The following is a 26,670-nucleotide window of genomic DNA, read 5'->3' as shown; positions in this document are numbered from 1 at the left end:
GCTGTCTGGTGGTATTATTACAGGTTTGTGAGGGAGGTGATTGATGTGGTGTCTCAACCTTATTAACAAACACTACACATTGAACAGAACTTGTCAATCAATGTACCATATTCCTAATTTCCAAAGCCCCTCCCAAACTTGCACTTTGAACACCTGTTGTCCACATATGAACTTTTCCCCAAACCACTAGAAAGTGACAGAGGTGACTTACAAAAGTAATTCACATTTTTAAGCTTAATTTCGACTATTTCAAAATGTCTAACAAACTTTTGGTAAAGAATGCGAAACGGGTGGTTTTAAGTTGCAACAACGGTGAGAAGTTCCTGACGAAGGAAGGGATGTGGCTACTAGTTAATGTTTGTTACAATTTGGTTAGAACGAGTTGACTACAGATTGCCCTAACGTGCTGTGAAAGCAAAACTACATTTTGGCTAAACCAAATGTTATTCCACCGCAAACTATTGATTAAAAGAGCTGTGTTCTGTTCGTGCAGCGACGGCCTGATAAAGGATAATGGACTTGCGAGCACCATTGATATCCAATATGCAGGGTGCTCGTTTGATGAAGTAATTGATGCAACTGGCAAGTATCAGTGCAATACACCACCCTGGACAATCGGGGAGGTAGATCAAGGCGTGCACGAAGGTGTAAACATGGTTTGTGCTATCTGGGATCCTTAACCATAGCCCTTTCCCAATGCTAAACTTAACCCGTACCATTTTAAATGTACATTTCAATGGTGTGGGACGTCCCAAGGATCCCGGATAGCAAGGGCCATGTAAACATGCAACCTTGGCCATGTTTATTTGTCGAACGGTGCAGATAGAAATGCCATGAATAGGGCTGATGTTATTCCTTATTCTACATGTCAGAGCATAGGAGGTGGGTGGCACATTAATTGGGGAGGACGGGCTCGTGGTAATGGCTGGTGCGGAATCAGTGGAATGGTATCAAACACATGGTTATGAGCCTGTTCTCCCCTCTGCAGCCTCCTGTGTGTCAGAGAGCCATGTTTGGCCTACCTGGCATATTTTAATGTTGCAAAATGTTTGGTCCTGCCGAATGCTCCCCTGTTCTATTGAGACAAATATTTGAATCATTGGTTTGGTGTTCTATCATGTAGAGAATTAGGTTTTGTAGAAATGCAGCCGTGCTCTGTGTATTATTACGTTTCAGGATTGGTTGATGCACACACCCACCCCGTATGGGCTGGAGACAGGGTTCATGAATTTGCTGTGAAGATAAATATGACTTCCATGGGTCCTGTCCCCTCTGCCTCAACAGCTTGTAATATGACTTCCATGGGTCCTGTCCCCTCTGCCTCAACAGCTTGTAATATGACTTCCATGGGTCCTGTCCCCTCTGCCTCAACAGCTTGTAATATGACTTCCATGGGTCCTGTCCCCTCTGCCTCAACAGCTTGTAATATGACTTCCATGGGTCCTGTCCCCTCTGCCTCAACAGCTTGTAATATGACTTCCATGGGTCCTGTCCCCTCTGCTTCAACAGCTTGTAATATGACTTCCATGGGTCCTGTCCCCTCTGCCTCAACAGCTTGTAATGCGACTCACCTTTTAGAGTAAAAGTAAAGGTTTATATGGCATTTACACAAGCAGCCCAATTCTGATATTTTTCCCACAAATTGGTCTTGACCAATCGAATCAGATTATTTCACACAAGATCTGTTTTTTAAAAGACCAAGTAGTGAAAAAAGATCAGAATTGGGCTGCCTGTCAATGCAGCCTAGGTAATGCTGTGTGTGGCGACAGTTGGCTGGTGCCACTTACATGGATGTGCACCGGAGGAGAGATCCACTTCACAGTGAAACACACCCGGGCTGCTCTTGCCTCCACCCTGTACAAACATCGTTCTTTACTGCTAGGCAGGACACTAGTGATACGGGCCATAAACTTTTATTTCTCTCTTAAGGTGACCTGACCTCAACCCCACTTATCACTGATCCATGGCTCTCTCCCCTTATCAATGCCTGCCACATGTAATCGCTTCCCTGCACTCAACACATTCCAAGCTTAGTTGCACCGACTATTTACCTTCCTCCTATAACCCTTAACTTCTGGTGTAGACCCTCTAAACCTCAGCACTCCCTCAGTGACATGAATAAGTATATTTCCTATTCTCAGAACCCAACATGTCCATCTCACTTAACCATTCCTGCATTGTGTGTGTGTTTTTTCTCTTTGGTGGGGTAGAGCTCGGTGCCTTGGCTATCAGTCACCTGGAGGATGTGACAGATGATGGCATTGCTGCCATGGCGACAGCTAAGACCACAGCCGTCCTGCTCCCAACCACCGCTTGCATCCTGCGGTTACCCCAGCCGCGGGCCCGAGACATGCTGGAGGCTGGGGTCATTGTTGCCCTGAGGAGTGACTTCAACCCTAATGCCTACTGTTGCTCTATGGTGGGTACCAGAGGACGGGGGGGGGAGGAAAGTTAGGGGGAAAGATGGAGGGGGCTGTGGGGGTAAGTTCAATGAGTTAGTGGGTGAAGAAGGTAAAAAGCCTATTCCTCTATATAGTGATCCCTCTGTCATCATCTCTTTATCCCTCTCTGTCTATCCCAGCCGGTGGTGATGCACCTGGCGTGTGTCAACATGAGGATGTCCATGCCCGAGTCTTTGGCTGCCCTCACCATCAACGCAGCCTACGCCCTGGGCCGCTCTCACGTGCACGGCTCCCTGGAGGTCAACAAACATGGCGACCTGCTGGTCGTCAACGCACCACGGTAAAGTTGCTGTCAATAAATGCTACTATATTGTAAGAGCTGGCTTCATTTACTGGTCAGACACCACAGTGTATGTTCCAGTTGACCGTTGATTCATCTAGCATCTAACACAACCGGTGTTGTCCGGTGGTTGGGAGCATCTCATCTACCAGTTAGGACACCAGAAACTGATCCACTACGTTGTCATCAGGGGCAACGTCTACAACAACGACAAAACCATGGACTTCCAACTCCAAAATTGGTTTTGGATAATTGTTCCTCCCCCAGACATAGTCTCACACGGCCCTTAGCCCCGTAGCCTTGTGGACATGGCTCACAGACAAGGATTTGTAAATAGACAGTTAATATCAACCAGATATTCTATGTCTTGGTCAGTGGGTTATGTGGTAACATTTGAGTATGGGCGTTGTTTCTCCAATGGTTCAATCTCCAAATGACTGTGGAGTTGGGTAGGGTTCATATCCAGTAAGTGTTTGTTATAAAGAACACGATTAAATGTTTTTCTTATCATAAACAAGTCTCCATTCTTGAGCTGTCATTTTTTTGCCCTGTTTTAGGTTGGAGACCTTCTGACCCTTGGTTCCTCTCATTCTTCAGCTCTACACCCCTTCCTGTGTCTCTCTCTCTGAGGTTGTAGAAGAGTTAGTAAAACGAACACAGGTGAGTGAATCATTAGTGAAGAAGCTCAGCCTGTAGAACATGGTACTATCTGCCAGCTCAACTGATCAGGCATACCAGTAGTGTTGCAAGGGGACTGTACTCAGTATGATCCAGTAGTGTTGCAAGGGGACTGTACTCAGTATGATCCAGTAGTGTTGCAAGGGGACTGTGCTCAGTATGATCCAGTAGTGTTGCAAGGGGACTGTGCTCAGTATGATCCAGTAGTGTTGCAAGGGGACTGTACTCAGTATGATCCAGTAGTGTTGCAAGGGGACTGTGCTCAGTATGATCCAGTAGTGTTGCAAGGGGACTGTGCTCAGTATGATCCAGTAGTGTTGCAAGGGGACTGTGCTCAGTATGATCCAGTAATGTTGCAAGGGGACTGTGCTCAGTATGATCCAGTAGTGTTGCACCAACCATCTTTGTGTGGCAACCACTCCCCTTGACTCACAGTCCCAATGGGCAACCATGAGCCAGCAACAGGGTTTGAACCTACAACCCTGTGCTTATGGGATAAGATCCTTACACCAGAGCCACCGACTTCTTCACCCTCCCCTCTATATGTTTGGCATGGGGAATTGTTTGAAACGTACATAAAAGCACAAGAGATGAGGTTTGGACCCATAACCTCTAGGTAGGACAAGCTCGCGGAGTGGAACTGACCTCCTACAGATTTGCATTATTTTCCAGATAACGCAGAGCCACTAGTTGATTATCCCTTTTATTAAACCAGGGCTATCATTTGACACATTTGCTGCTTCAACATCCACTGAAGTTGCTTACAAGTTTACTAGATAGCGACAGTAGTTGCCTTGGTAACCAAAGAAACAGACTTGCTAGTTTAGCTTACCAAACCATCAGTTCTAGCTTGCTGTTATGAATTTTAATTTAAAAAATGGCAGTGGTTTCAATTAATTGTTATTTATTTTTGCAGCTCAAACATGTATTGAACTACAGCGATTGAGCTCTACCGTGCCTTATATGGAAATAATGCCAATCTAGAATGCCCTTCAAGCCAATCAGAAACAAGTATTCAACAATGTCATGGCATAAGTCTTTGATATTGAGTTGCTAAACTTGAAGTGTAAGAGTTAAGGTTTGAACTCAACCACAGTGGTGCAAGGTGGGGGGGGGCAGACTCCTTCACACTTTTCTTGCTCCTCTTTGTATATTTGACATTAATAGTTGCAGAAATCTACACAAGTGTAAAGTTGACGTTTAAACCCACAAACTCAAGGTTATGAGACAGGGGTTCTAACCATTGAGCCACAAAATCCTGCACGTTCTCTCTTGAACATACAACCTCAGAATCATGAGGCAGACTTCTGTAATATTCTGCAGAATGAGGTGGCATTGTTTCTACTGGGGAACTCCTGTAACAGTTTCTAGATGACGATAGTTCACCCCTGTAACAGTTTCTAGATGACGATAGTTCACCCCTGTAACAGTTTCTAGATGACGATAGTTCACCCATGTAACAGTATCTAGATGACGATAGTTCACCCCTGTAACAGTATCTAGATGACGATAGTTCACCCCTGTAACAGTATCTAGATGACGATAGTTCACCCCTGTAACAGTTTCTAGATGACGATAGTTCACCCCTGTAACAGTTTCTAGATGACGATAGTTCACCCCTGTAACAGTTTCTAGATGACGATAGTTCACCCCTGTAACAGTTTCTAGATGACGATAGTTCACCCCTGTAACAGTTTCTAGATGACGATAGTTCACCCCTGTAACAGTTTCTAGATGACGATAGTTCACCCCTGTAACAGTTTCTAGATGACGATAGTTCACCCCTGTAACAGTTTCTAGATGACGATAGTTCACCCCTGTAACAGTTTCTAGATGACGATAGTTCACCCCTGTAACAGTTTCTAGATGACGATAGTGCACCCCTGTAACAGTTTCTAGATGACGATAGTGCACCCCTGTAACAGTTTCTAGATGACGATAGTTCACCCCTGTAACAGTTTCTAGATGACGATAGTTCACCCCTGTAACAGTTTCTAGATGGCGATAGTTCACCCCTGTAACAGTTTCTAGATGGCGATAGTTCACCCCTGTAACAGTTTCTAGATGGCGATAGTTCACCCCTGTAACAGTTTCTAGATGGCGATAGTTCACCCCTGTAACAGTTTCTAGATGACGATAGTTCACCCCTGTAAAACAGTTTCTAGATGATGCTTTAGTAAACAGAATTGGAATTTGAACTGAAGGAAAGATGGCCAGCACTTTGACAGAATAAGCTTAACTTTTATTGAACACATCTCAGTAACTGGTTTTACAATAATGCATCCATACAATATAACTAATCCGTTTAAGGATTTCTAAGGCATGAAACCAAACCTCTGTCCCTCTACTCTTTTTTGTGTTCAAGCCATTAATTCTATTCTGGATGACCGAGGGATGTCCCTACACCCACATACACACAATCCAACCTCCCTTCCTCACCCACCCTTAGTCCCACCATAACTGAACTAGGGCTGGGATTCAATTAGACTGCGATTCAATCCCGGCCAAGAACATTATAATGATAAAGATGATCCTCAAAAAACATTAAAATGGCCTTTGTGCACAAAATGATACATGGGTGTGTAAATATAAACACTAAAATAAAAGTAGTTTTGTGGCATGTGTGTGTGCAAGTTTGTGCCTTTTTAGAGTATAATTTTGTATAAAAGTAATGGGCCTCAAACTCTGTGTGTGTGTTCTAAGCTTCGTACTTCTTCCCGGATCGGTGGATCTGCTGGTACAAAGTCATGGAGAAGGCCATACCCAGGAGCTGCAGACAGGAAGTCACATCAATCACACTGCAACAACATTACACACACACACACACACACACACACACACACACACACACACACACACACACACACACACACACACACACACACACACACACACACACACACACCTTACCTGTATGACCAGAACACACATGGCGATGGTTCCCAGCAGGTGTTTATTGTCATCCAGCCACTCCTCCACCTTCTCATAGCAACCCTGACAAGAGAGGAACATACAATCTTGAGAAGTGAAAAAGGACACTCCTACACAGGAATACACACACACTCCTTGATGGGAGGAAGAAGATCAGACACACACTCCCTGGTGGGAGGGAGAAGATCACACACACACTCCCTGATGGGAGGGAGAAGATCACACACACACTCCCTGATGGGAGGGAGAAGATCAGACACACACTCCCTGATGGGAGGGAGAAGATCAGACACACACTCCCTGGTGGGAGGGAGAAGATCAGACACACACTCCCTGATGGGAGGGAGAAGATCAGACACACACTCCCTGGTGGGTTGGAGAAGATCAGACACACACTCCCTGGTGGGAGGGAGAAGATCAGACACACACTCCCTGATGGGAGGGAGAAGATCAGACACACACTCCCTGGTGGGAGGGAGAAGATCAGACACACACTCCCTGGTGGGAGGGAGAAGATCAGACACACACTCCCTGGTGGGAGGGAGAAGATCAGACACACACTCCCTGGTGGGAGGGAGAAGATCAGACACACACTCCCTGGTGGGAGGGAGAAGATCAGACACACACTCCCTGATGGGAGGGAGAAGATCAGACACACACTCCCTGATGGGAGGGAGAAGATCAGACACACACTCCCTGGTGGGAGGGAGAAGATCAGACACACACTCCCTGGTGGGAGGGAGAAGATCAGACACACACTCCCTGGTGGGAGGGAGAAGATCAGACACACACTCCCTGGTGGGAGGGAGAAGATCAGACACACACTCCCTGGTGGGAGGGAGAAGATCAGACATTTTTAAACAAACACAAACTGACCCGTGTCCAGAACTGGTTGGTGGCATTGCGCCCACAGTCCTGGTAGATATCCTGACAGCAGTGGTCAGGAACCACCTTCTCCTGCAGGGCAGTGTGCCAGTCTGTGTACCCATTCACCCCACAACAATGCCACTGACAGGGAGAGAGAGGAGACAGGGTTATATATTGCACCTCTCCCTTGTGGAATGCTATGCTATTAGTGTGGCGTTGCATGGTAGATCATTAGTAGTTAGGTACCGTACCTCTGTCTGTATGGTGTTCCAGGCGTTGCGGAGGCCAGCGTTGTTGTTGGTGCTGTACAGAGCAAGTCCCTCTTGCAGGTCCTGTCTGGCGTTATCACTCACCTGCACACACAGTGGATCATGAGAAATGTAGGCAGAGGCACTATGGGTACAGGAACCATAGGAGGAAGGATAACCTGGGGTTGAATTGACAGGAGGCTTCTATGGGAGTCTTACATTGTCTGTGTATACGAAGAACAGGATGAGAAGGATCAGCTCCGCCAACAGAATAACCAACAACGTGATGAAGAACTACAGGGAACAAGTGAGAGAAGAGAGAGGGGCAGGTGAGGTTACCAATGTGCCAAGCAATGTAGTGTGGTGCATCGTGGGTCGTGTAGTTCACTCACACTCAGCAGCAGACACTTGTTCTCCTTGATGGCACCCAGGCAACCCAGGAAGCCTGTAACCATGATGACAGCACCCAGGGTGATGATGAGGTTCGCAGCAGAGATGGAGGGGAAGGATGGTGATAGGGTGGCAAAGCTGCCCTGAGACACAGACAACCACACCCCCACACCCAACAAACCACAGCCCCCCAACTGAAAGAGGCAGAATAAAATATAAATACATGATTATTGTCATTACTCTAATCATTATTATAACTTTAGTATACTATGATTTAATAATAAAATAATGCAGAATCAGAAGATCAATTCGTTTGAAAATCATTGTGTATAGTGAGTTTGTTCACCCACCCAGAAGAGCAGGTTGAAGAGGAACAACATGTATTTGACACAGCAGAGGCAGCCGCGAGCCATGGTGAAGCTGTGACAATCTGCAAATAAAACGGCAGTGTTTATTATGCAAAACTTTTGTGAAGAATTTGTACGTTTCTCCCTTGCAAATGAGCAGCAATCGATTACAATTCATATGTGAATGAATATCTCGAGGACTTCAAACATTGTTCAAACTTGTTTCCTTTTAGTCGTTACAACGGAGTGTATTTCCATAGGCACTAGTAAATAGTAATACTGCACTCACCTCACTTGCGAAACTATTGTAATTCCTCAAGAAACCACCAGTGCAGCGTTAACAAAGTAAACCAATCAAAACTCGCAGGTTTAGAAGGGTTGGTTGTTTAGCAACAAAATCAACGCTTACACAACTATATGGCAAAACACACGGGTTTGGCTTTACATTGCTGACAACATGTAAACTGTATTTCGAATTCAATGTTTATTAAAAACAGAAATACATGTGCACAATGAGCAATTGTCTATCAAATACATCGTTAAAGTTGTTGGTTAGCGTGCGAATTTGGGCCATAGCATTGACATGAAATCTGTCAAAACAAGACATGGTATCAAGAAAATGAGCCACTTACGATTCCCCACATGGCACTTCTCATTCTGGCGAGCAATCTGGTCATCCAGAACCACAAGACGCTGACTTCTGCCCCCCATAGAATCATGCACATTGTTTTCGTGACATGTCCAGCTAACCCATCTATTAAAATGTCAAGAGTTTTTTGCTCCCAAAAAAATTGGTTGATCTTTTGAGAGATTACAACAGACTACGGGCTACATTTCCCCAGGTGAATATTCATAAAGATGAGTAGCTCCTATCCATCTGCTTTACATGTACCAGTGAAAATATACTCCGCTGTAATTCCTCAGCGGAACCACGAGAGCAGAGTTTGCTGAAGATTGAACGTGACTGGAGTCCTATGGACTAAAGCAACGTTTTCATAATTATGTAGGCTATCCAGTTCACTCCTGATATAGAAGTGTTTGGGAACGTCGTATATACGAGCACAATGCCAAAACCTCCAGGTAGCCCCGCAGAAATAACAGAAAATGCATTTGAAAAACTAAAGAACACACCGAACAATGTTTTGATTTAGTCCCTTATTTCATGGGAAAGGGATGCCCTCTTGGGGTCGTGTTGAGGCATGACAATTGATACTATTTGAACATGTAAACTGTTCTCGTAATAATTTTACCACTTAGATAAGGAATTCGATGGTTCCGTCGAGCCTTCAGCGGAGGGACCTGTAAGACAAAGCACACACAACTATTTCATGTAGGCCTACTGTTGTTCTATGTAGTAGAAACGTAGTTATGTTCTTCTGAAAATTATTTACCGAGCCAATAACAGTGTGGTGGGCTCTGACACACACACACACAGAGAGAGAGAGACATCTACCATCACTTTTAGGCCAAATACAGAATAATACATCAGATTGCACTCCCTCTTCATCTTTTTTCTACATCGCCACCACAGGAAGTGACATTTGGTGAGGATCGAGAAAGAAGCATTGTTGCTCGCTCTAGGATGTGTTATGTTACTGTTTGAATCTGATAGTGTTATGATGTAACTTCTGTTAAAAGAAAATGTCAACATTGTTTAGCAGCCAGGTCCAATGGTTTTGGCCACACTTCTGATTTAATTAGTTAACGTTGTAAACATATAACTTTGGTCGTGCGTAAATCTTTACAAGCATATATTCCCATCAAAATTTTAGAACATTACACAGACTGGATTGATACCCAGACTACTGGGATGATTTTAGACTTGTCCTAAACACCATGGCCGAAGTATCCAGACCAAAGAGATGATTCCGTACCGTAACTGCCAGCTCGAGATCAGCTCATCCTCATTTCAACCATCTTCTGACTACTGCGACCGACCTCTATCCGGTTTTCCAGCGTAGAATTCGCGATAATGCAAAAGTTAATAAATCCGATTGTATTCTTTTTGTAGGCTATATTTAAACTTTCCTGCTGTCGTCGATGAATCGCAGGCGGAGTATTTTCTCTCAGAAGGGCGGAAACTGGTCTGGAGGCGTGACTGTGGTGGGGAGGAATTATGTTACCGAATGGAACTGCAACGAGAGTATGGGACGTCCTGGGAGATAATGGATTTATTTGTGTGTGTGACTATGTGTTGCCATTTTTCTTTCATGGTACATTAACTAATAATAATGTGTAGCCTAACAGAACATAACTGCACACAAATACAAACAAGTCCCCAAAGCCAAGTGAGAATTTAATAAAGATGAATCATACCAACATTAATAATTATAAATACTTTAGACATGACTGTACAGATAAACTCCAAATGACAATACAAAATATACAAAACAGTGACAGTTCTTTTCATTTGCAGCCCTATAATATCCATAGCATTAAGCAGGGATGTGTTCCCCTGTGTTGTAGGGTCTAGGGTGGAGAGCCAAACCACTTTCCAGTTTCAGTCAGAATCATGGAAACAAGTACATTTGCAGAGAAAACTGGAGTGGCTGGAGCCACGATGGAGTTCTCAGGAATAAACAGAGCCCATGAGACATGAAGAGGAGTGGAACTCAGTGCCAACCCTCCCTTCCTCTCTTTCCCTTCCTTCCTTCCTTCCTTCTCTCTCCCCCTTCTCTCTCTTCTATCTTCCTTACTCTTCTTTCTCTCTCTTCTCTCTCTTCTATCTTCCTTACTCTTCTTTCTTTCTCTCTCAATTTCTCTCTCTCTTCCTTACTCTTCTTTCTCTTCCTTACTCTCTTCTTCTTCTCTTCTTCTTCCTCTCTTCTCCCTCTCTCTCTTCTATCTTCCTTACTCTTCTTTCTCTCTCCCCTTCTCTCTCTTCTATCTTCCTTACTCTTCTTTCTCTCTCCCCTTCTCTCTCTTCTATCTTCCTTACTCTTCTTTCTTTCTCTCTCAATTTCTCTCTCTTCTATCTTCCTTACTCTTCTTTCTTTCTCTCTTCCTTCCTCTCTTCTCCCTTTCTCTCTCTTCTTCCTTCCTTCCTCTCTTCTTCCATCCTTCCTCTCTTCTTTCTTTCTCTCTCTTCTTTCTTGCTCATCGTTACCCCCAGACCCATCTCTCAGACTGGGATGACTTCAGCTGTACTGACTCACTGCTGTCTCCCTCCCTCTGCTGAAAGATAGAGATACACACAGGGTTAATACACACACACGATTATACACACAGGGTTAATACACACAGGGTTAACACACACACACACGATTATACACACAGGGTTAATACACACAGGGTTAACACACACACACGATTATACACACAGGGTTAATACACACAGGGTTAACACACACACACGATTATACACAGGGTTAATACACACAGGGTTAATACACACAGGGTTAATACACACAGGGTTAATACACACAGGGTTAATACACACAGGGTTAACACACACACACACGATTATACACACAGGGTTAATACACACAGGGTTAACACACACACACGATTATACACACAGGGTTAATACACACAGGGTTAACACACACACACGATTATACACACAGGGTTAATACACACAGGGTTAACACACACACACGATTATACACACAGGGTTAACACACACAGGGTTAACACACACACACGATTATACACACAGGGTTAATACACACAGGGTTAACACACACACACGATTATACACACAGGGTTAACACACACACACAGGTACCTTGTTGGCGATGGCCCTGAGCTTGCCGAGCAGTGAGGGTTTGTGGGAGTAGACCACGTCATCTTCAGGCTCCTCCCCCTCGGCCAGGGCACAGCTATCCGCCACCGGCAGCTCACATTCCTTATTGGCTGACATCACCAACCGAGAATACTTATACTCCAGCCTGACATGGGGCGCCATAGTGACACAGAAACATACAGAGATGCAGGAGTCAGGAGCGTGGTACTACAGCCTATGGCAGGGCTGTCCAACCCTGTTCCTGGAGAGCTACTGTCCTGTAGGTTTTCACTCCATCCCTCATCTAGCGCACCTGATTCTAATAATTAGCTGGTTGAAAAGCTGAATCAGGTTGGTTACAACTGGGGTTGGAGTGAAAACCTACAGAAGGGAAGCTCTCCAGGAACAGGGTTAGACAGCCCTGGAATATGGCTGCCAGGCAATCACCTCTTGTTCTTCTTCCAGAAATAGAAGGTGAGAGAGACGAGCAGCACAGCTAAGAAGGCCCCGCCCCCTACCCCCACCTTTAGCCATAGGGCAATGGCCTCGCATGGGGCGGAGCTCTTAGCTGGCAGGGACATGCCTTTGGTGCACAGCTTTGGCTCATTCCACACAGACAGAGTCACCTACAGAGAGAGAGAGAGGTGAGAGGGAAGGAGGGGGGAAGTGATGGAGAGAGAGTAGAGAAAGAGAGAAAGTAGGTTAAATTGAAATACCAAGAGGTGAAAGTAAGAGTAGCATGAGTGTGTAAAAGGAGATGAAGAGAGAGGGAATAGAGGGAGTATAGGTTACCTGGACCCCTCCCTTGCAGGCTCCCTCTATCTGGTGATAGTCATCCTGGGTGCAGTGGGGACAGGCGCTCCCACTCTCCCATAGGAAGTGAAAAGTACAGCCGTCACATGTACCTGCAGGGCACGCACTGCACACACACACGCACACATGCACACAGGAGAAATGTAGAAGGAGCTAATGAAAATTCACACACAAAATAATACACAAATGTTTTCAGCTCAGATGTTGAGCAGACAGTCAGACAGGTGATGTTGAGCAGACAGTCAGACAGGTGACGTTGAGCAGACAGGTGACGTTGAGCAGACAGTCAGACAGGTGATGTTGAGCAGACAGTTAGACAGGTGATGTTGAGCAGACAGTCAGACAGGTGATGTTGAGCAGACAGTGACGTTGAGCAGACAGGTGACGTTGAGCAGGACAGTCAGATGTTGAGCAGACAGTCAGACAGGTGATGTTGAGCAGACAGTCAGACAGGTGATGTTGAGCAGACAGTCAGACAGGTGACGTTGAGCAGACAGGTGACGTTGAGCAGACAGGTGATGTTGAGCAGACAGTCAGACAGGTGATGTTGAGCAGACAGTCAGACAGGTGACGTTGAGCAGACAGTCAGACAGGTGATGTTGAGCAGACAGTCAGACAGGTGATGTTCAGACAGGTGATGTTGAGCAGACAGTCAGACAGGTGATGTTGAGCAGACAGGTGATGTTGAGCAGACAGTCAGACAGGTGATGTTGAGCAGACAGTCAGACAGGTGATGTTGAGCAGACAGTCAGACAGGTGATGTTGAGCAGACAGTCAGACAGGTGATGTTGAGCAGACAGTCAGACAGGTGATGTTGAGCAGACAGTCAGACAGGTGATGTTGAGCAGACAGTCAGACAGGTGACGTGACGTTGAGCAGACAGGTGACGTGAGTAGACAGTCAGACAGGTGATGTAGAGACAGTCAGACAGGTGATGTTGAGCAGACAGTCAGACAGGTGATGTTGAGCAGACAGTCAGACAGGTGACGTTGAGCAGACAGTCAGACAGGTGACGTTGAGCAGACAGTCAGACAGGTGACGTTGAGCAGACAGTCAGACCGGTGTGTATACCTGGGCACTGTGAGTTGCCCGTGGTCCATCTTCTCTGGGTTGCAGCGTATTGTCATGACCGCACTCCGACCACGCTCACAGGATCCAGTCGCCTGAGTAGACCTGAGAAAGAGAGAGTCAAACACAAACACACAAATCAAATTCTATTTGTCACATTCGCCGAATACAACAGGTGTAGACCTTAATGTAAAATGCTTACTTACAAGCCCTTGACCAGCAATGAAGTTCAAGAAAGCGTGAAGAAAATATTTACTGAATAAACTAAAGTTTAAAAAAATACAAAGTAACAAAATAATGAGGCTATATACAGGGTCAATGTGCATGGGTACAGGTTAGTTGAGGTCACTTGTACATGTAGGTGTGGGTAAAGTGAATATGCATAGATAATAGACAGCGCATAGATAGACAGACTGATCTTCACTGGAACCATTCAACTATGAATGCAGTTCTATGGCGTCTAGCTCTACGCTGGCCTACCTGTAGAAGAAGTTGATGTCTGGAATGCCTTTTGAGTTGTCAGAGAAGAGTTCTGGTCTGGCGTTTATTCCGTCTAAATCACTGTCCACTGTCGCTCCTGAGAGAGAGACGGGAAGAGATGGAGAAAACAACTTTCAAATGAAATGATTGAAAATAAATCCGATTTTAGATCAAGAGTATACATTGTACTCTGGATATATGAATACTAGTGGTTGTGGCACTGTCCTATAATCATTATGAAGGCACTATTCTATTGCAATCTCACCGAGGAAGGTATCAGCCAGACTGATAGACTGGGATGCCAGAGCCATCCTGAAGCCCCGCCCATCCGCAGGAATGATAGTTGATTGACAGATGAAGCTGTCCACTGAGTTGACGAACTGGGTGGAATCACTCCCCATGTCCTTGTTGGCGAGATCGGTGACATTATCTGTGCAGACAGCTGCCATCTTCCCCTGAAACAGAACACACAACGACAACCCTGAGGTATGTGTGTGTTATCTAATGTCCACACAAGCTGATGTGTGCGTGCATGAATGTGTGTGTGTGTGTGTGCATGCGTGAATGTGTGTGTGTGTGCATGCGTGAATGTGTGTGTGTGTGTGCATGCGTGAATGTGTGTGTGCATACGTGAATGTGTGTGTGTGTGTGTGCATGCGTGAATGTTTGTGTGTGTGTGTGCATGCGTGAATGTGTGTGTGTGTGTGTGTGTGCATGCGTGAATGTGTGTGTGTGTGTGCATGCGTGAATGTGTGTGTGCATGCGTGAATGTGTGTGTGTGTGTGTGCATGCGTGAATGTGTGTGTGTGTTACCTGGTGTCCACACAGGCTGACGTTGAAGACGTGGAGGTACTTTGTGCCTTTAGAGGTGAAGCTGGGGCCGATGGTGAGCGAGGCCACGGGGCTCAGAGAGCTCAGGTCAAAGGTCAGGGTACGGTTGTGCTCCGTGTGACTGAAGGAGCAGTCGCTATAGCAACGAGAGTGCTCCTAGGAGTGGGCACAATAGCATCAAGTCAACAGACATCGAACAAATAGTGGCTCACATGATACACACATGATAGTACCAATGCTAAAAACATTCTTATCCAGACCAGAGACGGTTAACTGTTGATCTGGATGAGAGTAAAACTCATAACTATGGCCCTGAGATTTTAGATTAGGAGGATTTAATGTTATAAAGTGGTTCTAATGATTATAATGGTTGCGTAAGGTTAGTTTGTAAGTTTGTAACTTATGGTTGTGTGATGATATGAGTTGTGTGTTTGTGTGTAATATATTACCTTGTTGCTCTTACTCCCGGGGCCACAGGGCAGACACGCGTCTTCTCCATATGTGTGGTGACCAGACAGGTATGTGTTGGGGGGGCACTCCTGGCACCGGTTGGTGTCTCTGTCAATGTAGAACCCAGCTGGGCATGGAATACACGACCCAGACCGCTGAGAACTCTGGGATAGGAGGGCGCAGGCCCGGCACGCAGATGCCACGCCATCCTGGACATTTGTCACACTCACCGAGTAGAGTATCACCACGTCACTGATGTACCGCCGCACCTAGATACACCCACGTCAATATATTATTTGTAAGTACATATGTATGTAAGTGTGTTTGTGTAGTATGTGTGTGTGCAGTGTCACTATATGTGTGTGTGAGAGAGTGTATGTGTTTTGTGCGAGTGTGTGTGTACTCACGTCCTGAGCCTGGTTGGTCCTCTGGAAGGCCCAAGTGTATGATACGGATGCATTCCTGGTCATGATGTGTGTGTAACTCTGTCTCTCCTTACTGCCCTCCCATGACTCCACCACTGTGGTGCTCTTCCTGTTCACATCCTGCAGGGGGCGACACACACAGGGTTTATATGGCAGTGGATCACTCTGGTTTACAATTTACATAGTGACTGGTTTATCTGAAATCTCACTGCTTTACTGTGATTTAGTTGTGTAGATTGTGTACTGTGATTTAGTTGTGTAGATTGTGTACTGTGATTTAGTTGTGTAGATTGTGTACTGTGATTGGTTGTGTAGATTGTGTACTGTGATTGGTTGTGTAGATTGTGTACTGTGATTGGTTGTGTAGATTGTGTACTGTGATTGGTTGTGTAGATTGTGTACTGTGATTGGTTGTGTAGATTGTGTACTGTGATTGGTTGTGTAGATTGTGTACTGTGATTTAGCTGTGTAGATTGTGTACTGTGATTGGTTGTGTAGATTGTGTACTGTGATTGGTTGTGTAGATTGTGTACTGTGATTTAGTTGTGTAGATTGTGTACTGTGATTTAGTTGTGTAGATTGTGTACTGTGATTGGTTGTGTAGATTGTGTACTGTGATTTAGTTGTGTAGATTGTGTACTGTGATTTAGTTGTGTAGATTGTGTACTGTGATTGGTTGTGTAGATTGTGTACTGTGATTTAGTTGTGTATATTGTGTACTGTGATTGGTTGTGTAGATTGTGTACTGTGATTTAGTTGTGTAGATTGTGTACTGTGATTTAGTTGTGTAGATTGTGTACTGTGATTGGTTGTGTAGATTGTGTACTGTGATTGGTTGTGTAGATTGTGTACTGTGATTTAGTTGTGTAGATTGTGTACTGTGATTTAGTTGTGTAGATTGTGTACTGTGATTTAGTTGTGTAGATTGTGTACTGTGATTGGTTGTGTAGATTGTGTACTGTGATTGGTTGTGTAGATTGTGTACTGTGATTTAGTTGTGTAGATTGTGTACTGTGATTGGTTGTGTAGATTGTGTACTGTGATTGGTTGTGTAGATTGTGTACTGTGATTTAGTTGTGTATATTGTGTACTGTGATTGGTTGTGTTTGTTCAAATATACTTTGGTTTCATTTGGATACATGGTTTGTTTTAACTGAGTCTACTGCAGGGATTATCAACTAGATTCAGCCGAGGGCCGATGTTCTCTTGAGTGGATTGACCGCAAGAAGTCCAAACATAATATTTGACTAAAACATAATAACTTCAAACCTTGTGTACATTTATATACGGTCACATATATCTCTCTATTATATGTGGGAATACTTGGGAACAGTTTTTTTTACCATTTGTAACTGATTGCTGGTGTTTTTACAGTGTTTTATGTCCAACAATTACATTTTGTATTATTTCTTTGGGCTCAGCAGGTTGCCAGTTGGGGAACCCTGTTCTGCTTTATATGGCTTTACTAACAAACATAGATATTGATATGTATTTATCCAATAGCAATATGAAAGTAGGTCACTCATGTATTGGCTATGTCATACTGACTATGTTGGGTTGGGTAATATTGATTTACTGGCTGATACACTGTTGATATTGCCAGAAACATTTCCCTGAGATCCTAGACACACACTCGTGCAGATGTGAATGGTCCGACACACACCATCATGAAGTAGAGCTCACAGTCGGCAGAGCACATTGTCTCGAAGACGAAGGTGATCCGGCCAAACTCAGTCCCGGTCATCCCAGCAAGTGATGTGGGTAACCTGACAGAACACACACCCACACACAGGGCCAATAAAAAATTATATTTCACAATAATCATAGCCATGTGTTCATTCTGACCATATGACCTAACCAGGAAAAACCTGAGAGCTCTAACAATAATACACAGTCAAGCCAATACTAACTTGAAGCCAGGAACATGCAGGTTCAGGATGAGGTAATCGTTATCCGAGCCTCCAGCACCGCTGCGGATGTGATCCCCTGCCACCTCCCAGCCTGAACAACAACATATTACTGTGATTACACATTCTATTAAACACACATCTATATTCCTTACAGGGTCGGCAGGTAGCTTAGTTGTTAGAGCGTTGGGACAGTTGCCAAAAGGTTGCTGGATCGAATCCCTAAGTTGACAAGGTAAAAATATGTTGTTCTGCCCCTAAACAAGGCAGTTAACCCACTGTTCCCCGGGAGGACATCATTGTAAATAAGAATTTGTTCTTAATTGACTTGCCTAGTTAAATAAAGGTAAAATAATAACAATCTGAGGGACACCTCATATCTATTAAAAATATATCTATACTCCCATCAATCAGAGAGAGACAGAGATATTACATACCCAGCAGGATGTCTATATTAGACATATTTACTATTCACCCATGTGTACTACTACAATCATATCACATATCTCTTGACCCTAATCACCCGAGACACGTCTCTGTCTCACCGTTCATGTCGTCACACTTGGAGTTGCCCACGTTGAAGCAGGAAGTCTTCATGTTGGAAGGGAGGACGTTCCACCATTTATACTCATACCCCAGTACTGGCTCTGTCCCCGCAGGACACTCCTCACACACTGGGACAGACACACACAACCGTCAACAACACATTTCAATATACAGCAATACAGGCGTGTGTGTGTGTGTGTACTGTAAGTGTGTATATGTGCACTCTTTATGTTTACATATAGTATGTGTGTGTGTGTGTACCTGAGGTGCCGTCAGAGTGTGTTCCAGGAGGACAGGGGAAGCAGGTGGAGTCGTTGGTGTTGTAGTAACCAGGGTTACAGGGAGGGCAGGCCTCTCTCTCTCCTGTAGGGGGCAGTGCCACAGCGCCCGTCACATTCTCCTCACAGATCCTTGGCTCCACCCACCGGTACATCACCTGAGTCTGTCACCACGGCAACCACAGCAGTTTCATCACAACCATAGAGATACTATACACAGGATGTCTTATGTATTGTAATCTAATGTATATGACCACAGCTTTCTCTCTCTATATGCACACTATGTGTGTGTGACTTACCTTTCCCTCGCTGTCGCAGGCTGTGTGGATCTGAAAGTAATCCTTCTCTGAACATGGAGGCCTCTCCTTACACTGTGACCATCCTTCATCTGAGGGAAAGAGTGAAAGAGAGAGAGACAGTGGATATTTTAACTGGTATCTACTGATACATTTCAATGTGTGTGTGTGTGTGTGTGTGTCTAGTACATACGTGAGTACTGTGTGTCGGGGCAGGAAGTACAGGAGGCGGCTCCCTTGTTAGACGATGTGTTCCTGGGGCAGGGCTGGCAGGAGGAGGAGCCAGGGGAGGAGCTAAACCAGCCTGGTCGGCACGGGAAACACTCCGAGGTGTAGGCAACACCTAGAAAGAGACACATTAATTCATTAAGATGTAGATTCGGCTGTCGTCTCTGTGGTCTCATTTCCTAGATCTAAGAAGGGTCGAGTTCTGGAGTGGGTAAGAACCTGTGATACTACACTGCCTTGACCAAACACATTACAGAGGCATGCAGAATGGGAGAGAGAATAGAGGTGAGTGTGAAGATAGGGACTACGGGTACGAGCGGTCTTTACCCTCAATCTGGATGTTCCTGAGCAACACTGGTTTAACCATCTTCCCTCCGACCAGGATCCCTGTCGTCCTCCAGTACAGTATGTTAGTGCCAGACTTCAGATTCACCTGAGTCACATGTCACACAATATGTTGCACACAGATTATGTTACACACATCACACACACCAATCATATAACACACATGGGTCACACACACTGCCTTCCTCCTCACCGTGTGTGTGTCCCACTCTCCGTTGGTGGTGAGTTTGATCCACTTCTGATCGTCTGTCTGGGCCATCTCCTGACACTGCTCGTTCTGGACCTGAATACGCGTCATCACGGTAACCACTCAGAATATTGCATCACATGGTTCTCTCGCTTTCAATCAGCAGCTGATTCTCCTCACCACAGAAAAGCACTCAATTGCCCACATCTATTGATGTAAAGCCATTGATGTAAAACCCATTGATGTAAAGCCATTGATGTACAAAAATATATGAATGCACAATTAAAGTCTTCTCTGCTACCGCAAAACAGACCCACTTTTTATCTCTACGTACGTCAACCAGCTACAAAAAAGGGTAATAAATGAACTGATATAAGCTTCAGCAGGGAGGAGAGAGTCAGACTCACATAGAACTCAAAAAATATGTTGTTGTCAGGGTACTGGTAGCTGAAGGAGACAGAGCCCTGCTGCTCCAGATGCACAGCGTAGACCAGAGACACGGTGCACTCATCACGACTAGACTCCAGATACACACCCTGCGGCGTCCACGACGAGCTACAGTACAAAGAGAGAAAGAGAATACAGGACTACTGTGAGTGTGTGTGTGTGACTGAATGTGTAGTAAATGTGTGTGTGTTTTACTATTCTTGTGGGGACCAGAAGTTCTCACAAGGATAGTAAAACAAGGAACATTTTCACCACAGGGACAAAGGCTAATTTATGTTTATGGTAACAATTAGGGTTAGGGTTAGAGGTTAAGGGTTAATGTTAGAATCAGGTATAGGGTTAGGGTTTGGTGTTAAGTTTAGGGTTTGCGTTGGGTATTAGGTGTTAGGGATAGGGTTAGAGTTAGGAGTTAGGTGTTAGGGTTAGGGTTAAGAGTTAGGGTTTTGAATGTGAATCAACTTTTTGGTCCCCACAAGGACAGGAAAACAGACATGTGTTACCTATTACAGGCCTGACTCTCCTCTCCACTGGGTCCTGGGTCCATATAGGTGGCCAGGCTGGTGAAGCCGGCAGGGATAGTGTCCCATTGGTCGAAACGCACCCCACTGCCCAGCGAATAGGAGCCGGCAGCACAAGGCGTACATTGCTGAGCGGACATCTCTAGGAACTCTCCCACCGCACACGAGAACGCTTACAGACAGACAGACAGATAGATAGGGAGAGAGGAGGGTCACACACAATGTGACAGACACATTCACACCTAGACAGTATACATACAGTTGAAGTCAGAAGTTTACATACACCTTAGCCAAATACATTTAAACTCAGTTTTTCACAATTCCTGACATTTAATCCTAGTAAAAAATTCCCTGTTTTAGGTCAGTTAGGATCACCACTTTATTTTAAGAATGTGAAATGTCAGAATAATAGTAAAGATAATTATTTATTTCAGCTTTTATTTCTTTCATCACATTCCCAGTGGGTCAGAAGTTGACTTACACTCAATTAGTATTTGGTAGCATTGCCTTTAAATTGTTTAACTTGGGTCAAACGTTTCGGGTAGCCTTCCACAAGCTTCCCACAATAAGTTGGGTGAATTTTGTCATTCATTCATTCCTCCTGACAGAGCTGGTGTAACTGAGTCAGGTTTGAAGGCCTCCTTGCTCGCACATGCTTTTTCAGTTCTGCCCACAAATTTTCTTTGGGATTGAGGTCAGGGCTTTGTGATGGCCACTCCAATACCTTGACTTTGTTGTCCTTAAGACATTTTGCCACAACTTCGGAAGTATGCTTGGGGTCGTTGTCCATTTGGAAGACCCATTTGTGACCAAGCTTTAGCTTCCTGACTGATGTCTTAAGATGTTGCTTCAATATATCCACATAATTGTCCTCCCTCATGATGCCATTTATTTTGTGAAGTGCAACAGTCCCTCTTGCAGTAAAGCAACCCCACAACATGATGCTGCCACCCTCATGCTTCATGGTTGGGATGGTGTTCTTCGGCTTGCAAGTCTCCCCCTTTTTCCTCCAAACATAACGATAGTCATTATGGCCAAACAGTTATATTTTTGTTTCATCAGATCAGAGGACATTTCTCCAAAAAGTACGACCTTTGTCCTCATGTGCAGTTGCAAACCGTAGTCGGTTTTGGAGCAGTGGCTTCTTCCTTGCTGAGCGGCCTTTCAGGTTATGTCGATATAGGACACGTTGTTTTACTGTGGATATAGTAATTTTGTACCCGTTTCCTCCAGCATCTTCACAAGGTCCTTTGCTGTTGTTCTGGGATTGATTTGCACTTTTCGCACCAAACTACGTTCATCTCTAGGAGACGCATCTCCTTCCTGAGCAGTGTGATGGCTGCGTGGTCCCATGGTGTATATACTTGTGTACTATTGTTTGTACAGATGAACGTGATACCTTCAGGTATTTGGAAATTGCTCCCAAGGATGAACCAGACTTGTGGAGGTCTACAATATTTTTTCTAAGGTCTTGGCTGATTTCTTTTGATTTTCCCATGATGTATAGAAAAGAGGCACTGAGTTTGAAGGTAGGCCTTGAAATACATCCACAGGTACACCTCCAATTGACTCAAATGATGTCAATTGGCCTATCAGCAGCTTCTAAAGCTATGACATCATTTTCTGGAATTTTCCAAGCTGTTTCAAGGCACAGTCAACTTAGTGAAAAAGTAAACTTTTGACCCACTGGAATTGTGATACAGTGAATTATAAATGAAATAATCTGTCTGTAAACAATTGTTGGAAAAATTACTTGTGTCATGCACAAAGTAGATATCCTAACCGACTTGCCAAAACTATAGTTTGTTAACAATAAATTTGTGCAATGGTTGAAAAACTAGTTTTAATGACTCCAACCTAAGTGTATGTACATTTCTGACTTCAACTGTACTCTCGCTCTCTCTCTCTCTCTCATGAACGTACACTGCTATCTTGAACAGGTCTCTCTGGAAAAATTGATTTGTATCTAAATGAGGCAAACCTGAATAAATAAAGGTGAAATAAATGTGAATGAACACACACACACACACACTACTCACAGCAGTCTGTTCCTCTGGTGGGAGTAGGCAGGGCTGAGCAGGTGCCCAGAATGTGGGGGATGGCCACCCTCCATCGAGACCCTACACTGTCACACTCTGTATACTCATAGTAGTAGTCTGTCTGGAAGATACACAATCTCACAGTAGTCATATTAGAGCATGATACACACACTCACCTAAAACACAGTCACAATCAGTCACACATGACCCAGTAGATAAAACAATCTAAGACACACTTAAATCTGCAGTGACAGAACAGGTTGCAAGCATTTCATTTTAGTGACATCTCCTTGTCATTTCTGTGTCAATGTGCCAGAACACCCATTCACTCATCATATGCAGTTGTTTTTCAAGACAGCATGCACCAAATGAATTTAATAAGCTGCATAGGCGCACTAAACAGCCAACATCAAGTATGACGGACAGCCAGTGGTCGAGCAGGTTGTCATCAGTGAGGCGGGGCAGATAAGGAAAACAAAATCAGACGGAAAGAAAAGAAAGCTCCATTCAAAATGAACAGAGAGTCGCCATCATGGTCTCTGAGCAGCTCTGATGACAGAGAGTCGCCATCATGGTCTCTGAGCAGCTCTGATGACAGAGAGTCGCCATCATGGTCTCTGAGCAGCTCTGATGACAGAGTCAGAGACTGGGGTCGGCTCTGCTGTATGTGAAGTCAATACTCTGGGTTATTACCGCTCATCTTTGTCTCAGCCGTGTGCATTTGTTCTACTGTTTGTTTACTACTAAGTAGTAAGCCAGTTATGAACAGGTCACTTCAGGTCAATGACATTGTAACTTCTACCGGAAAAAACAGTTAATCCACACAACCAAGCATGTGTGTGTGTTAGAGAGAGAGAGAGAGAGAGAGAGAGAGAGGGAGAAAGTTAGAGAGGGAGAGAGAGGGAGAGAGAGAGAGAGAGGGAGAGAGAGGGAGGATCCCCACAGAGAAAAGGCATAAGGAGACTTGGATGGCCATCTTGTTTTGGAGGCCATGGAGGTTTGTCTCTAAGCATTCTATCTGCAGCCAGTCATGCAACACTTCACTTCCACCACGATATTGCTCACTATCCCCTTCCCCCATCCTCCCAAACCTTCTGTTCACCCAGCATTGCCATGGCAATCAATCAGGACCACCGACAAACAGCTCACTGCCACCCAAATCATTTTTGCATTCAAAGTGGGTGAGTGTGTGTGTGTATATACTGACTGTATGTGGTTCTGTTAATGCTAAATGTGTTTGTGTTTGTGTGTGAGAGAGCGAGAGAACGAGAGTGAGTGAGTGAGTGAGTGAGTGAGTGAGTGAGTGAGTGAGTGAGTGAGTGAGTGAGTGAGTGAGAGTGTGTGTGAGAGAGAGAGAGAGAGAGAGATGGGTGCGGAATCTGAGGATGGAGAGAGAGAGAGAGAGAGCGAGAGACAGTTTATGGCTGTGCATGGAGTATAGATAAGCCTGGGCTCTTTTGTATAGATCATCATCTCTCTCTAGCTCTAACAAGTATTGTTCCTGCTATTTCCACACAAATATTGGGGACATGGGCACACACACAAGCAAACACACACATAACAAACTCTCAATAGGTGAGGCCATATATCAGCTAGATGAGAGGTAGCTATAGAAATCCCTTAGTACCATGCCCCATGGCAACCCCTTTCAAGAGGAATGCACCTGCTTTCCCCTGAGGCAACTGGAGTCTGGGGAGGGGCTGGTGGGTAAATATTGGTACTGTAGTGGATATGGGGCTTGTGCAGTGGATTTGGAGCTAGATAAAAGGGTATTGAGGTTAATGTGCATAATTTGTCTCCTTGTGACACATCATGGTCACCATGGATACAGAGGAGATATTTAATACCAGCGTGACCTATCCATCATCCATGAATCCATCAGTGTGTGTGTGTGTGTGTCTGTGTGTGTGTCTGTGTGTGTGTGTGTGTGTGTGTGTGTGTGTGTGTGTGTGTGTGTGTGTGTGTGTGTGTGTGTGTGTGTGTGTGTGTGTGTGTGTGTGTGTGTGTGTGTGTGTGTGTGTGTGTGTGTGTGTGTGTGTGTGTGTGTAGATCTGGCAGTGTAATGGCACACACTCTGGGACACAAATCTGACAGCACTCAATCATTTTCAGATCAAATAATACTGAGAAGGCTGAGACATAGATGGCTTCCAGGCAGCTTTTTTCCTTAGAGAGTTGATATCATTGCCATACCAGATCAATCTAACCGGATAATGCAGTGCCAGGGCCCTTGCTGTTCAGCTGTCCTTCCCTCCTCTGTTTTCCTCTTACTCAGCGGTAATATTACTCCCGCACATCGACGGAAGGCAGCACGGACGAGGATGGATGCCAAGTGATCGGCTCAGTGCGCTGCGTCATCATATTATAGAGCCTTATATTTTGTCAACATGCTTAGGATTTAAGCCGATAAGAAGAACAGGCGACCAACACATTTTAAATCCCACCACAAAGAAGGCTCCCATAACATCGTATATATCAACTCCATTCCGCGCCAATAGGCATTTTATAACAATGATTGTCAGAAGGTTGTAGCCTATAATCCTCTGGTTAATGTTAATTCTTGACCCATTTGATAACGTTCGTATCTTAAACAGGATAAATATGGTTGGGACATAGTCTAGTATAAGATGATTACACATTGTGCGTTCAGCGCACTTGGTGGCAATGTCATGGCTTGCTTCTTTAATGTAGTTTAAAACAGTGTTATAAATAACAGCGTGACAGCCTCTGCCGAACATGTCGAGCTGCGCGCTCTTACCTCATTGCACGGGCGCAGGTTCCTGCTCGCGGACACCCATTGCCGGGCGCTGATGATGAATAAAAAACAATTAAGAAAACAGAACCCGAGTGACTCTTCCCTCATCCTCGTTTTGTGTAAAGACAGTCCGTGAAAGGATTCGGTTGAAGACCAAACGCATGAATGACAGTGAGTGATTTTGGTTATGGTGCTCCGTCGTTATGTATGCGCGCGGTTCTCTCCACCCACTCCGCTACTCTGCGCTCAAGATCCCATCCTGTCAAAGGCACGCGGCCGACGTCACTCTGCTAAAGCACGGGCTTTGCGTTATCTTAAAACAGCTCATTGACACCGAGGTAAAGTTGGTTTTATATTCACACATTCGGACATTCAACAGACATTCAACAGACAATCAACAGACATTCACCAAAATCAATTTACAAATTTAAAAATCAATAATTAACCGTGTGTCAAAGAATCATCAAACTAGATGTGATTTGTTCTATAAATGTCCAGCATGCTTTTACAACCTTTGTTTCGAATACAAATTCCGGTTTTAATTTCATAGATATACATCAAATCTATAAAATGGCATTTAAAGCGGTATAAATCAATAACTAATTCACAGTTTGTCACAGAATCATCAAACTAGGTTTAATTTATTCTATAAATGTCTACAATACTTTTACAACCTTTGTTGTAAAATTCCGGTTTTAATTTCATAGATATACATCAAATCTATAAAATGCCATTTAATGTGGAACAAATCAATAACGTTTTCACTGATTATGACAGAAAACTCTAACTAGGAATGATTCCTTCTATAAATGTCTAGCATACTATTACATCTTTCTTTTGTTGGAAAAATTCCAGTTTTGATTCCAGTTTTGATTTGATAGAAATATATAATGCCATTCAAAGTGGTTTAAATCAATAACTAAATCACTGTTTGTCACAGAATCATCAAACTAGGTTTGATTTATTCTATAAATGTCTAGTATTTTACAACCTTAGCTTTGAGTAAACATTCCAGTTCTCATTTGATAGAAATACATAACATCTCTAAAATGCCATTTAAACCAATATATATCAATAACGTTTTCACTGATTATGACAGAAAAATCTAACTCAGAATGATTTATTCTATGT

The 26,670-nt window shown here is 44.3% G+C and overlaps 3 protein-coding genes across 4 annotated transcripts; 1 reads left to right on the top strand and 2 right to left on the bottom strand.

Moving 5' to 3' along the window:
- Positions 1 to 134: 134 nt before the first annotated feature.
- On the top strand, positions 135 to 5,939 carry LOC112217018 (probable imidazolonepropionase). Its single transcript, XM_042300352.1, has 3 exons — positions 135 to 2,419; positions 2,582 to 2,742; positions 3,300 to 5,939. The coding sequence occupies exons 1-3, from the start codon at positions 2,150 to 2,152 to the stop codon at positions 3,313 to 3,315; spliced, it is 447 nt and encodes a 148-aa protein (XP_042156286.1). The 5' UTR covers positions 135 to 2,149; the 3' UTR covers positions 3,316 to 5,939.
- LOC112217016 (tetraspanin-9) lies at positions 5,641 to 10,304 on the bottom strand. The gene is made up of 9 exons (XM_042300351.1): positions 10,078 to 10,304; positions 9,454 to 9,502; positions 8,207 to 8,286; positions 7,859 to 8,050; positions 7,686 to 7,760; positions 7,470 to 7,571; positions 7,228 to 7,359; positions 6,331 to 6,414; positions 5,641 to 6,190 (listed from the first exon to the last, which is right to left on the bottom strand). Exons 3-9 carry the CDS (start codon positions 8,267 to 8,269, stop codon positions 6,119 to 6,121), a joined length of 720 nt encoding a protein of 239 aa, XP_042156285.1. The 5' UTR covers positions 8,270 to 8,286; positions 9,454 to 9,502; positions 10,078 to 10,304; the 3' UTR covers positions 5,641 to 6,118.
- Positions 10,305 to 11,200: 896 nt separating this feature from the next.
- elapor2b (endosome-lysosome associated apoptosis and autophagy regulator family member 2b) lies at positions 11,201 to 25,794 on the bottom strand. Of its 2 annotated transcripts, XM_024377220.2 has the most exons (22): positions 25,543 to 25,794; positions 22,786 to 22,906; positions 20,729 to 20,918; positions 20,189 to 20,336; positions 19,788 to 19,877; positions 19,577 to 19,682; positions 19,215 to 19,364; positions 19,025 to 19,113; positions 18,709 to 18,889; positions 18,447 to 18,575; positions 17,905 to 17,995; positions 17,658 to 17,760; positions 15,977 to 16,114; positions 15,569 to 15,838; positions 15,102 to 15,275; positions 14,554 to 14,743; positions 14,289 to 14,385; positions 13,812 to 13,913; positions 12,720 to 12,846; positions 12,375 to 12,553; positions 11,931 to 12,093; positions 11,201 to 11,377 (listed from the first exon to the last, which is right to left on the bottom strand). In XM_024377220.2, the coding sequence occupies exons 1-22, from the start codon at positions 25,645 to 25,647 to the stop codon at positions 11,306 to 11,308; spliced, it is 3,015 nt and encodes a 1,004-aa protein (XP_024232988.2). In that variant the 5' UTR covers positions 25,648 to 25,794; the 3' UTR covers positions 11,201 to 11,305. The 2 variants fall into 2 exon arrangements, with proteins under 2 accessions (XP_024232988.2, XP_024232989.1); XM_024377221.2 differs by lacking the exon at positions 22,786 to 22,906 and having other exon boundaries at positions 25,543 to 25,630.
- Between the last annotated feature and the right edge of the window lie 876 nt (positions 25,795 to 26,670).

The sequence above is a fragment of the Oncorhynchus tshawytscha genome, linkage group LG17, assembly GCF_018296145.1.
Source record: "Oncorhynchus tshawytscha isolate Ot180627B linkage group LG17, Otsh_v2.0, whole genome shotgun sequence".
Lineage (NCBI taxonomy): Eukaryota > Metazoa > Chordata > Actinopteri > Salmoniformes > Salmonidae > Oncorhynchus > Oncorhynchus tshawytscha.
This window is presented reverse-complemented; position numbering and strand designations above follow the sequence as displayed.

Coding starts and splice junctions, on each gene's coding strand:
- LOC112217018 (XM_042300352.1), top strand. CDS start 2,150: ATGTCCATCTCACTTAACCATTCCTGCATTGTGTGTGTGTTTTTTCTC. Junction 2,420..2,581: donor ATGCCTACTGTTGCTCTATG/GTGGGTACCAGA, acceptor TGTCTATCCCAG/CCGGTGGTGATGCACCTGGC.
- LOC112217016 (XM_042300351.1), bottom strand. CDS start 8,269: ATGGCTCGCGGCTGCCTCTGCTGTGTCAAATACATGTTGTTCCTCTTC. Junction 8,051..8,206: donor TCTTCAACCTGCTCTTCTGG/GTGGGTGAACAA, acceptor TGCCTCTTTCAG/TTGGGGGGCTGTGGTTTGTT. Junction 7,761..7,858: donor ACAAGTGTCTGCTGCTGAGT/GTGAGTGAACTA, acceptor TGTTCCCTGTAG/TTCTTCATCACGTTGTTGGT.
- elapor2b (XM_024377220.2), bottom strand. CDS start 25,647: ATGAGGGAAGAGTCACTCGGGTTCTGTTTTCTTAATTGTTTTTTATTC. Junction 20,337..20,728: donor GAGAGTCAGGCCTGTAATAG/GTAACACATGTC, acceptor TTTGTACTGTAG/CTCGTCGTGGACGCCGCAGG. Junction 18,576..18,708: donor ACACTCTGACGGCACCTCAG/GTACACACACAC, acceptor TGTCTGTCCCAG/TGTGTGAGGAGTGTCCTGCG.